The sequence below is a fragment of the Phyllopteryx taeniolatus genome, chromosome 18 (assembly GCF_024500385.1).
Source record: "Phyllopteryx taeniolatus isolate TA_2022b chromosome 18, UOR_Ptae_1.2, whole genome shotgun sequence".
NCBI lineage: Eukaryota > Metazoa > Chordata > Actinopteri > Syngnathiformes > Syngnathidae > Phyllopteryx > Phyllopteryx taeniolatus.
In genome coordinates, this window is record NC_084519.1 from 1,131,538 (window position 1) to 1,144,304 (window position 12,767).

Sequence of the window (12,767 nt, forward strand, 5' to 3'; positions counted from 1 at the left end):
TGTACGAGGGCAGCAGAAAAGCGGTGAGGTGTGCTGTAGGTGTGACAGACGAATTTAAGGTGGACGTGGGACTGCATCAGGGATCAGCCCTGAGCCCCTTCCTTTTTGCAGTGGTGATGGATAGGCTGACAGATGAGGTTAGACTGGAATCCCCGTGGACCATGTTCTTTGCAGATGACATTGTGATCTGCAGTGAAAGCAGGGAGCAGCTGGAGGAACAGTTAGAAAGATGGAGGCATGCACTGGAAAGCAGAGGAATGAAGATTAGCCGAAGTAAGACAGAATACATGTGCATGAATGCGAGGGGTGGTGGGGGAAGAGTGAGGCTACAGGGAGAAGAGATAGCAAGGGTGGAGGACTTTAAATACTTGGGGTCAACCGTCCAGAGCAATGGGGAGTGTGGTCATGAAGAGAAGAAACTGGTCCAAGCAGGTTGGAACGGGTGGATGAAGGTATCAGGTGTGTTATGCGACAGAAGAGTCTCTGCTAGGATGAAGGGCAAAGTTTATAAAACAGTGGTGAGGCCAGCCATGATGTACGGATTAGAGACAGTGGCACTGAAGAGACAACAGGAAGCAGAGGTGGAGGTGGCGGAAATGAAGATGTTGAGGTTCGCTCTTGGAGTGACCAGGTTGGATAAAATCAGAGGGACAGCCAAGGTTAGATGTTTTGGAGACAAAGTTAGAGAGAGCAGACCTGGATGGTTTGGGCATGTCCAGAGGAGAAATAGTGATGTTGTGAGGGAAGGGAAATCCACTCCAAACGCGCTCTGATTCAGTGTGGACCATTAAGGAACTCAGTGTTATTGGAATGTAATGGACTAACAATCGCAGTGAAGTCTCAGAGTACAGAGGCCATTAGATTGAAATAACCACTCCCATAATCCATTTTCTTTTTTTACACTTACCCTCACTTGGGTCGTGGACCGCTGGAGCCTAACGCCGCTATTTTTGGGCGGGAGGCGAGGTACACCCTGAACCGGTCGCCAGCCCATTGCAGGGCACATAGAAACAAACAACCATTCAACAAACTCACATTTACACCTACACCTTCTTGTGTTCAAAAGAAGTGTAAAACTAACACAAAATACTACAATATATGGATACTTATACATGCACAAAAAAGAGTCAAATATGTAGAGAAGAATACAGTATATACAGTGTCCATAAGGTGTCTATGAGTTAAAAAAAATATTGCAAAGGCAGTTATTGAGATATCTCAACCAGATTTGTATGCTTGTAATCAGTGGTTGCCAAAGTTTTGTATTTTACCTCACTATGTGGGCACAATTAGTTGCACGAAGCACGTCAAGAGCATACTCGTTTTCTTGCCATGCTGGCCTCGTCAATGGCGGCAATGGCTTCGGAAATCTTTTTCGTCAAGTCGTTGATCTTGTGCACTGTTGAGCGTGGTAGTTCATACTGTCTGGGAGCAGTACAGATGGACTTTGTAGGAGAACAAGCGAAGGATTGTCTTACACAATGGATGTTTTCCTAGTCAGATGTTCTTGGTCGCCCACTCCTCCTTGCACCATTTTAGCCACGTCCACCCCAAAAACTGAAAATGGTGAAAATTTGCCACATCTGAGTACCACATAGTGCTAAATCTTTGCAGATGCGTTCAGCAATTCTCTTTCAATAATTAAAATGTATTTGAAAACATGTATTCAGTGTCTTGAATTTTGTTGCTAATTTATTTATTTTTATTTTTTTACTCTGTTTCAGAAAGCAAACAACAAAGGAAATTAAGTTGCTCAAGGCAAAGGTTGTGCCCATGGATGGATTATGAGACCGGATGGCACTGTGGAGATGGATGGCAGCCATCTAAAAACAGCAGTTGCCATTTCAGGCGGATTATAAAATGATCAGGTTTGGAGAGCTGGCCTCAACCCTTGAAGAGGGAAGAAGTTATGTCTTCACCAATTACGGTGTTGGGTCTGAAAGCCGAACGCTGAACACAAAAGTGTATACAGGGCCAAATGTTACTGTTTCAGCAGAGCTGGAGAAGGGAGGAAGGGATGTACTTTTTCCTTTGTCTATCCCCTTCATCTGATCCCGATGTGGTTGGCAAAATGCCCGATGCATTGGTGACATTGAAAGGACATATAACTGATGTAACTTTATTGTACACACACACACACGCACTCACACACAAGGCTTATCTCATTTCTCTAATTGTAACTTCCTAGAACCTCGCTCTTCGCGCCTCCCACCAGAAATTACATTACAAATTACAAGCGAGAAAATTGATGAAGGAGCATGGCGGAAGGAGGGAGAAATGTTTGTGGTAAATGAGATGATCGCTCATTGTCGTCATTTGATGGAGACATATGCTCAAGATGCCTTCATGTCATTGATGCGTCACAAATGAATTCTTACTACCGCCACAAATGTCCACTCCTCCACTTAATGCTTTATATATCGAGTAACACTGTTGCTCTTTACAACTTTGCAGATGCAAAGATGATCCAGATATGTCTATCCCAAGCTCGTCTCCACCCCTCGCCCCCCGCCGCAGCGCATATTTGGAGTGACTTGTAAATATATATAAAGTATTGATAATATGCTTATGAAATATGTAGAATCCAAAAAGAGTGTACAACATTCATTCATCCATCTTCCGTTCCGCTTATCCTCACTAGGGTCGCAGGCGGGCTGCAGCCTATCTCAGCTATCTTTGGGTGAAAGACAGGGTACACCCTGAACTGGTCGCCAGCCAATTGCAGGGCACGAGTGTAGAACAGAAAGTTTAAAAAAAAAAAAATTTAATGTGCCCAAATGCATTTCGCAAAATAATACATTAACCTTAGAAATAGGTGGTTGGTGAGGTTGCATCACGTGACCGACGAATTGTTCTGCGCAGTCAGTGAAACCTTGTTCAGGCCCAAAGGAGATAAGGTCAAATCCGAGCAGAGTCCCGAGACGGACTCATCAGTTGTTGTATTTTTCATTCAAGCCCAAGGGATCCAAAGTGCTTAATTGTCTTATCCGCTTGCTTTCTGCTTTTTTCCTTTCCTGGTCTGTCCATTAGGTGTTATGTTCAAGGCCTGAGACTTTTAAGGCCTCTAGTCCTTGTTCCATAAAGTGTCTGACTAATGTTGCGTATGCCTTCTTCTGGTGCCGTATAGTGTAGTGATGTTGTGCCTTTCTTGTGGCAATTGATTTTTTGGTTTCTCCAATATATTGTTTGTGGCATGAATCACAGATAATGATGTACACACAATTAGCCGTGCTGGTATCGGACGTCTGAGGGACAGGAAAAATTGTTTACTTAGTCTGGTTACCGACGTAATTGAGTTTTTGTGTACAGATGTGTTTAAACCGCAATAATTGCGATTTGATTACCCCTGTAAATGTGTGTTTTGGATGAAAGCTATCTCTATGTAATAGTGCATGTGTGTCCGTTTGTTTCAAAAAAAAAAACTTTGATGTCCAACTTTTTTTGTTCCTTAAATCCTGGTCCTTTGTAAGTGGTTGTGTCCAAATAAAATCCATTTTCTGTTTGTCAAACATGAATTTTATTCCAATAGACGGGTCTTGTGTGTCCAGCATGTTAAAAAAAAGTCTCCAATTCCTTTTGTGATCCATTCCATATTCCCCAAATGTCAACCAGATATCTGCGGAATTCAAGAGGTTTCTGGGGGCATTTTGGGAGGACTCTCTCTTCCCAAACAGCCATAAATATGTTGGCATAGGCCGGTGCGAATTTCTTGCCCATGGCTGCGCCCTTGGTTTGCAGGTAGTCATTTCCGTCAAATTCAAAGTCGTTTCTTGTTAAATTTATTTCCAGTAGTTGTAGTAGTTCTTTGTCCGGTCGTCTGGAGTCTGGATACCTTTGAAAACAAATTTATTACGGCATCTAATCTTGAGCATGTGTCGATATTGGTGTAGAGACTGTTTATGTCGATAGTAAAAAATGTAGCATCATGGGTAATTTCCATTGTTTTATTCTTTTCAATAAAGTGACATGTATCCTTTATATAAGACACATGTTTGGTGGAGAGTGGATTCAGGTAGTAGTCCAAGAATTCTGCCGTGTAGTACGACTCACTACTACAGTCGGACACGATTGGTCTGCCGGGGGGGGACACTAAAAGGGACAGTCCAGTGTTGAGGGTCTTTGTGAATTTGGGGAAGAATGCAGAATCTCCTGGTCCTCGGTTCTGTGTGTCCTTTTAGGTATTTCTTTTGTTGTGCATTAATACATTTCTTTTCATAGAGTTTTTCTAAAATCTTCTTGACCATTGGAATTGTTCGCGGAAAGATTGGTCTTTCCAATTTTCGGTAATAGTTGGTGTCATTCAATTGTTTGTAGGCTTCTGTTGTGTATTGTTTTCGGCTGAGGACCACTACCGCACTACCTTTGTCTGCTGGTTTTATTAGAATTGGTTTGTTTTGGCGTAGTTCTCGGAGTGCCGAGACTTCTTGTTGTGTTAGGTTCTTTTTTTCTTGTTTGGGTCGGAAAAATCTGAAGAAGTGTCTTCTGTCTTGTTCGATCAGGTCTTTTATGGAGTCTGATAAGGAACTGATGGCTGGAGTCCATGTTGATGGAGATTTAAAGGGTAGGTGTCGTTTTTTTATTTGTCCCTTTAAAATAGGAGGCCAACATCAATCTTCTGTGGTAATTTTGGATATCATGTTCTGTTTGTTTCTTTCGATTGGCTCGGAGGTTTAAGGTTGGAATGAAGTTAAGGCCTTTGTCTAAAAGACTCAATTGAGCTGTAGACAAAGTTACATCTTTTGCCAGTACGATCACATTCCGAGTAGTTGTAGGTTTGATCCCTTCTGTCCCGGGAGTAAGGGGACTCACAAGTTTAAGTATGTTGTCCAGTGGTCGAGTAGAGCTGCTGCTGTCGACTTCGACCAACGTATTCCATCTTTCTCCGTGGAGAAGTCCAAATAGTGAATTTTCGGAATCAAATTTGTGTTGGTCGTTATGTAGTTGTTGAGCCTTCGGAGGCATAATTGTGTGTGTTTTGCGAGCTTGTGGGAAAAGTTTATTTCCGGGACCCAAATGGTTGCCGCTGGGAATTGCTGTTTTGCCACGCGGATTGCTGTTTGTATCTGTTTTATTGTCGTTTCTTTAATTTTCTGTTCTCTGCAGTTTTATGCCAAAGGAGAGGACCAATTTTTTCGTTTTGGAGAGAAGGGATGCTGCGTGGCGAAAGTTGCCGCCTGGGTAGCTCTCTATCTGGAGATCAGGATTGGAGAAAGGAGGCATCTTTGCTAGGTTGGAATCTCCCATGATGATGTATTTTTTTGTTGTTGTTAAATTCCAATCCCTCATTTTTTGTTTTGTGTTCAAATGTCTTTTGACCTTTATGAGGGTTGGTTGTAATGATGCCGCATGGGTGGTATCCCTTTGAGGAGTGGAAGGGGTAGGAGCAAAAAAATGTTTGCGTGAGAGCTACAACCGGCAGTTCCAGTTGTTTCAGTCTTGAAGTTGTAGTAGGACGTTCCTGACTTCCCAAATTAAGTGGAAGCAGTTCGAGTATGGGGGTCGGTGGTGATGTGTTTTCCCCGGTGAGGTCAAGTAGCGTCTTTTCGAAGCTATCATCCCCGTTGATTGCGGGTCAAAGTCAATCAGAGGTGCCTCTTCCTCCAGGGAGATCTCCAGAAGCGAACTCCCCTTCGGAATCACGCAGTCGTTTTTTTCAGAGGAGCGTGGGTGTCTCTGTTCCTTCGGTTTCACAGGTATGGGGGAGGCTGGTGCTGAGTCCCTTGGTTGATCTCCATCCTCCGATTTCAGCAATGGGGACCAGTCAGAGTTTCTTTCAGTCATTGTGCCCCTTGATGTTATTAGTGTCGGATTACTTGTGTTCTCATCGTTGCGGTGGATGTCCACTGTGGTGGTGGTTCGGTTGTCCTGGGTTGCACTGGAGCTTCATTCCTTATTGCTGCAGTGGAGGGAGAGGCTTCCGATGTTCGTGGTAGTAGTAGTCGCAGTGGTGTTTTTGCGCTGTGATGGTGGATCCTGTTGTTGTGTAATTGAAGCTGGTCTTGCGACTTGTATTGAGGTCACTGGGTTAGGGTTCTCTTTGTCCCTCGTAGTCAGTTCTGACGTGGGTGTTGCGATCGTTGACTCAGCTTCCTGTTGGTCTGTTGGGTTTGCGTCTTGGTTCTTGCGTGCTGCAGCACTTGCAGTGAGCACAGCTTCGGCATGGTCAATGACCTCTTGTTTGATGTAGGGAAGGTTTTTATAGGCCCATCTAGTGGCCCCTGCAAAAGGTTCCTTCCAATTGTGAATCCTATTCTCAAACAGGTTCTCCAACACCTCGTTGAGAGTCTCAGTGCAATGTTTCTCTAGGATAACTAGAGTGTTGTAGCCCCAATTTTTGGCATTGCCCATGATCAAATCCAGTGTTTCTGCATTTGGAAAAGATTGTCTACCATTCTAGTAATCATCCTGGGTTCTGCCGTATCCTGTTTTGGGGTCACATTTTGGAGGTGATGTACTGATTTTATGACTGCATAAGTTTTGCGTTTTAAATAGGCAAAATCAGGACTTGGTGGTATAAATTGGTTAGGAGGTTGAGTTCTCAACAACGTGCTTGTTTTGGGGCGTCCAGTTTGAACTACCGACGCATAAGAACGCATAAATACCAACTCCATATTTCCTGGCTTTGGGGTCAGTCCGGGCGTGTCTTCGCCCATAGCGAACCACTGTACATTCATCATTCCCAAGCATGGTTTGTTAATTTTGTATTTATTCAGCACGTTTTCTTTTTTTGAGTCTCCTCCTTTGTTAAGGCTTTTGTTAGATTTGTTTATTTTATTTTTATTTTTTTATTAAAAAAAAAACCCAATGTTTTTGTATTTTATTATTTGTAACTTTCTTCGAATTTTGTTTTTTACTTTTTTTTTGTTGTATTTTCTTTTATCTGAATATATTATTATTTGTATTACTTTTATCCAATTTTCTTGTCTTGCTTATTCTAAAAACCAAGAACGGTAGGTTGTATTTATGTGTGGCCTATGTGTGTCATGTATTATGTGTGGGGCTGTATTGCCCTCTAGTGGTGAGATGAGTAAATAAATGTGCTAATTTAAAAACGGTTAGGTAAGGGGAACCGAGCCCTCCCTCTCCCAGTATAGGGGAAATAATTCCCCTTCCGGGATCGGTGGGGGGGGGGGGATGCACGGTCCATCCCCCCTGCGCCATCTCCCGTCTCCAGCAGGCACGCCGCCAGGAATGGGGAAATCCATCTTTTAAAAGAATATGTGCAAAGTAAAACCCACTTTAAATTAACCCCTTAATTGCCAATCCTTCTGTATAATTGCTATCTTGACTGTATAATCCTTAATGTAATTGAACCTTTGTATCCCATGTATTGATATTTTAACCTTATAACTCGTGTTTATACCATTTTAATAATTGTATAGTTTTTTTAGATTTTTATGCTGTTTTATACTTTTTAATGTATTTTTACAATTTTTTTTTACTTTTTTAGGTCTTTTTAACTTTTTGTAATGTAATTATAATGAACTTTATTCCCCCTAGGGTTAAAGTTGGAAATGGGGATAGAAATGAAGTGGTTAGGGTTTGAAGTGGTTAGGGTTTAAGCTTAGGGGAGTGAATCCGAGGCTCCCCCTCAGGGGACGCGAGCGCCCCCGAGAGGAAGGCAGTGCACTGTCCATCGCCCAAACTCCACACAATGCAAGCGCCCGTGAGACACGCGGAAGGATTAACCCTTTATGCACTCTGATTTGAGTTACTTTTTGGTGTTCGTTTAATTTGTTTCTGTTCTTTACTATAGGTTGTTTTACCTTTTGTCTTGTTTGCCTTTAATTTGTGTTTTTTGTTCCTTTTTGTTTATAATCAAGTTGTTTTTGTTCACCCTGTGTCCTTATTTGACTTTATGTTTGTTTCCATTGTCCAATTAAGTTGTATTTTTTTTACCCTACTTTGTATTTGTTTTCATGTTTTGGTTGATTAACCATCCTAGGGGTTAGGGTTAGGGTTATCCCATCCTAGGGTTATAATCCCCAAGGGTTAGGATGAGTGAGAAGAGCCCTCCTCCCGTTATATTGGGAGGAGGTAAATGCACGGTCCTTCCCCCAGTGTTCTCGTCCCTACCGGTGCCGAGGTGGTTGGTCCCCGACTCTGTACCTCTTGGCTTTGGGGTCAGTCCGGGCGTGTCTTCGCCCACAGCGAACCACTGTCCATTCATCATTCCCAAGCATGGTTTGTTGTTTATTTATTTATTTATTTATTCAGCACATTTTTTACTTTTTTGAGTCACCTCCTTTGTTAAGGCTGTTTTTTTGTTTTTCTTTTTTTTACAATTATTTTTTTACATTTTTTTATTGAAGAAAGAAAACCAATGTTTTTGGGTTTAATTATTTGTAACTTTCCTCAAATTTAGTTTTTTTTTACTTTTTTTGGTTGTTGTATTGTTGTCTTTTCTATGAATTTATTCTTATTTTTATGACTTTTATCCACTTTTCTTAGTCTTGGTTTTTTATTTAAAAAAGAACGACATGTTGTGTTTGTGTGAGTGTCCTTATTGGCCTATGTGTGTCCTGTGTTATGTGTGGGGCTGTATTGCCCTCTAGTGGTGAGAAGTAAATAAATGAGGTAATTGACAAACGGAAAAAAAAGGGAAAGAGAAAGAGAGAGCGCTATAGAGTTCCCGTCGCGACGTTTCGACCTTCTAGGGTCTTCCTCAGGCTTGGGCACCAAGAAAAAGAAGAAAAAAGAGAATAATTATCAGTAAAGTGGTTAATTAACCGTCTTACTGTTTATGTTGGCTTCAGCGGCTAAGGAGATGTTCTCTCGTCAAGCAGCTGGGCAAAATGGTTTGGGCGGCCGAGTCTCCGCCTACTTTTATTTTTCGACCGCGTTACGACGCTTCCGGGTCAATGATCCAATGACTGATCTTAGTTTTTTGGGGGGGCGGTCCTTCACCATTCTTTTGTGATTACGTCAACTTTTTTAATTATTTTTAAAAATGTTATTATATCTTTTAGTTTTTTTTTAGGTAAAGAGGGATGAAGATAAATCCAAACAGGTAAGTATTCCAAATATCAATTTTAAGGTTAGGGCCCTCAGTTTGAGATAGTCAATTTTCGAATTGGTTCAGTTTAGGAAGAGGTTAGAGTTAGTTGTTATTTGCTGGTTAAGTTTAGGCAGAGGTTTAGAATAGGTGTTGGGACCAAAATTATGGTTAGGGCTCATACTTGAGATTGGTTAAGTTTAGGAAGAAGTTTAGGATTAGTTGTTAGAATATAATTTAGGTTGTGGTTATGGTTGGGTCCATCCATCCTCCATCCAGTCCAATTGGGTCAGGGGAATGAAACCGATCCCTCCCTCTCCCGGGGTTGGGGCGATAATCCCCACTCCGGGATCGGGAAGGAAGTGCACGGTCCATCCCCCCGCGCCAATACCCGTCCTCCCGCCGCCCCTGTTGTTGGAAGAGACCTCATCTGAAAGGTGGATTCACAACGATCGAGTGTGTCGAACGACAGCCCACTCGCTCAAACTTAAGGGTTCAAAGGTTCTGCCGAAATCAGATAGGTCGTCATGTTACAATTTAGTCAATAAAGGCCTACGACTGGAGTGAAACTGAATGCTTTGACGGTCGCCGCTCGGCCGCAAAAAGTCCGAGAGGCTTGGAAGAGACCTCATCTGAAAGGTGGATTCACAGCGATCGAGTGTGTCGAACGACAGCCCACTCGCTCAAACTGAAGGGTTCAAAGGTTATGCCGAAATCACATAGGTCGTCATGTTACAATTTAGTCAATAAAGGCCTACGACAGGAGCGAAACTGAATGCTTTGACGGTCGCCGCTCGGCCGCACAAAGTCCGAGAGGCTTGGAAGAGACCTCATCTGAAAGGTGGATTCACAACGATCGAGCGTGTCGAACGTCAACCCACCTGCTAAAACTTAAGGGTTCAAAAGTTCTGCCGAAATCAAATAGGTTGTCATGTGACAATTTAGTCAATAAAGGCCTACGACTGGAGCGAAACTGAATGCTTTGACGGTCGGCGCTCGGCCGCAGGAAGTCCGAGAGGCTTGGAAGAGACCTCATCTGAAAGGTGGATTCACAACGATCGAGTGTGTCGAACGTCAACCCACTAGCTCAAACTTAAGGGTTCAAAGGTTATGCCGAAATCACCTAGGTCGTCATGTTACAATTTAGTCAATAAAGGCCTACGACTGGAGTGAAACTGAATGCTTTGACGGTCGCCGCTCGGCCGCAAAAAGTCCGAGAGGCTTGGAAGAGACCTCATCTGAAAGGTGGATTCACAGCGATCGAGTGTGTCGAACGACAGCCCACTCGCTCAAACTGAAGGGTTCAAAGGTTATGCCGAAATCACATAGGTCGTCATGTTACAATTTAGTCAATAAAGGCCTACTACTGGAGCGAAACGTAATGCTTCGACGCTCGTGTTTCGGCCACACGACCTCCGAGAGGCTTGGAAGAGACCTCATCTGAAAGGTGGATTCACAACGATCGAGTGTGTTGAATGTCAGCCTACTAGCTCAAACTTAAGGGTTCAAAAGTTCTGCCGAAATCACCTAGGTCGTCATGTTACAATTTAGTCAATAAAGGCCTACGACAGGAGCGAAACTGAATGCTTTGACGGTCGCCGCTCGGCCGCAGGAAGTCCGAGAGGCTTGGAAGAGACCTCATCTGAAAGGTGGATTCACAACGATCGAGTGTGTCGAACGTCAACCCACTAGCTCAAACTTAAGGGTTCAAAAGTTCTGCCGAAATCACCTAGGTCGTCATGTTACAATTTAGTCAATAAAGGCCTACGACTGGAGCGAAACTGAATGCTTTGACGGTCGCCGCTCGGCCGCAAAAAGTCCGAGAGGCTTGGAAGAGACCTCATCTGAAAGGTGGATTCACAGCGATCAAGTGTGTCGAACGACAGCCCACTCGCTCAAACTGAAGGGTTCAAAGGTTATGCCGAAATCACATAGGTCGTCATGTTACAATTTAGTCAATAAAGGCCTACTACTGGAGCGAAACGTAATACTTCGACGCTCGTGTTTCGGCCACACGACCTCCGAGAGGCTTGGAAGAGACCTCATCTGAAAGGTGGATTCACAACGATCGAGCGTGTCGAACGTCAGCCCACCTGCTAAAACTTAAGGGTTCAAAAGTTCTGCCGAAATCAAATAGGTTGTCATGTGACAATTTAGTCAATAAAGGCCTACGACTGGAGCGAAACTGAATGCTTTGACGGTCGCCGCTCGGCCGCAGGAAGTCAGAGAGGCTTGGAAGAGACCTCATCTGAAAGGTGGATTCACAACGATCGAGTGTGTCGAACGTCAACCCACTAGCTCAAACTTAAGGGTTCAAAAGTTCTGCCGAAATCACCTAGGTCGTCATGTTACAATTTAGTCAATAAAGGCCTACGACAGGAGCGAAACTGAATGCTTTGACGGTCGCCGCTCGGCCGCAAAAAGTCCGAGAGGCTTGGAAGAGACCTCATCTGAAAGGTGGATTCACAACGATCGAGCGTGTCGAACGTCAGCCCACCTGCTAAAACTTAAGGGTTCAAAAGTTCTGCCGAAATCAAATAGGTCGTCATGTGACAATTTAGTCAATAAAGGCCTACGACTGGAGCGAAACTGAATGCTTTGACGGTCGCCGCTCGGCCGCAAAAAGTCCGAGAGGCTTGGAAGAGACCTCATCTGAAAGGTGGATTCACAGCGATCGAGTGTGTCGAACGACAGCCCACTCGCTCAAACTGAAGGGTTCAAAAGTTCTGTCGAAATCACATAGGTCGTCATGTTACAATTTAGTCAATAAAGGCCTACGACTGGAGCGAAACTGAATGCTTTGACGGTCGCCGCTCGGCCGCAAAATGTCCGAGAGGATTGGAAGAGACCTCATCTGAAAGGTGGATTCACAACGATCGAGTGTGTCGAACGTCAGCCCACTTGCTCAAACTTAAGGGTTCAAAGGTTCTGCCGAAATCAAATAGGTCGTCATGTTACAATTTAGTCAATAAAGGCCTACGACAGGAGCGAAACTGAATGCTTTGACGGTCGCCGCTCGGCCGCACGAAGTCCGAGAGGCTTGGAAGAGACCTCATCTGAAAGGTGGATTCACAACGATCGAGTGTGTCAAACGACAGCCCACCAGCTCAAACTTAAGGGTTCAAAAGTTCTGTCGAAATCACATAGGTCGTCATGTTACAATTTAGTCAATAAAGGCCTACGACTGGAGCAAAACTGAATGCTTTGACGGTCGCCGCTCGGCCGCAAAAAGTCTGAGAGGCTTGGAAGAGACCTCATCTGAAAGGTGGATTCACAACGATCGAGTGTGTCGAACGACAGCCCACTCGCTCAAACTTAAGGGTTCAAAAGTTCTGCCGAAATCACATAGGTCGTCATATTACAATTTAGTCAATAAAGGCCTACTACTGGAGCGAAACGGAATGCTTCGACGCTCGTGTTTCGGCCGCACGACCTCCGAGAGGCTTGGAAGAGGCCTCCCCTGAAAGCTGGATTCCCACTGATCGTTTGTTTCAAATCTTAGCCCACTAGCTCAAAAGTAAGAACTAAAAAGTCCTGCCAAAATCACAAAGGTCCTCATGTTACAATTTAGTCAAAGGCCTACTACTGAAGCAAAACCGAGTGCTTTGACACTCGCCGTTCGGCCCCACAACCTCCGAGAGGCTTGGAAGAGACCTCCCCTGAAAGCTGGATTCCCACCAATCATTTGTTTCAAATCTTAGCCCACTAGCTCAAAAGGAAATGCTAAAAAGTCCTGCCAAAATCACATCGGTCGTCATGTTACAATTTAGTA

General features: G+C 43.8%; 1 protein-coding gene across 1 annotated transcript in view; it reads right to left on the reverse strand.

Annotated features, from left to right (window-relative positions):
• The window catches only part of epha7 (eph receptor A7), a 102,693-nt gene extending 93,903 nt beyond the window's left edge, over positions 1 to 8,790 (reverse strand). The window contains exon 1 of the mRNA XM_061753979.1: positions 8,739 to 8,790. Coding sequence (XP_061609963.1) covers position 8,739 — 1 coding nt within the window. The 5' untranslated portion in view covers positions 8,740 to 8,790. The remainder of the gene's footprint in view (positions 1 to 8,738) is intronic.
• Positions 8,791 to 12,767: the final 3,977 nt, after the last annotated feature.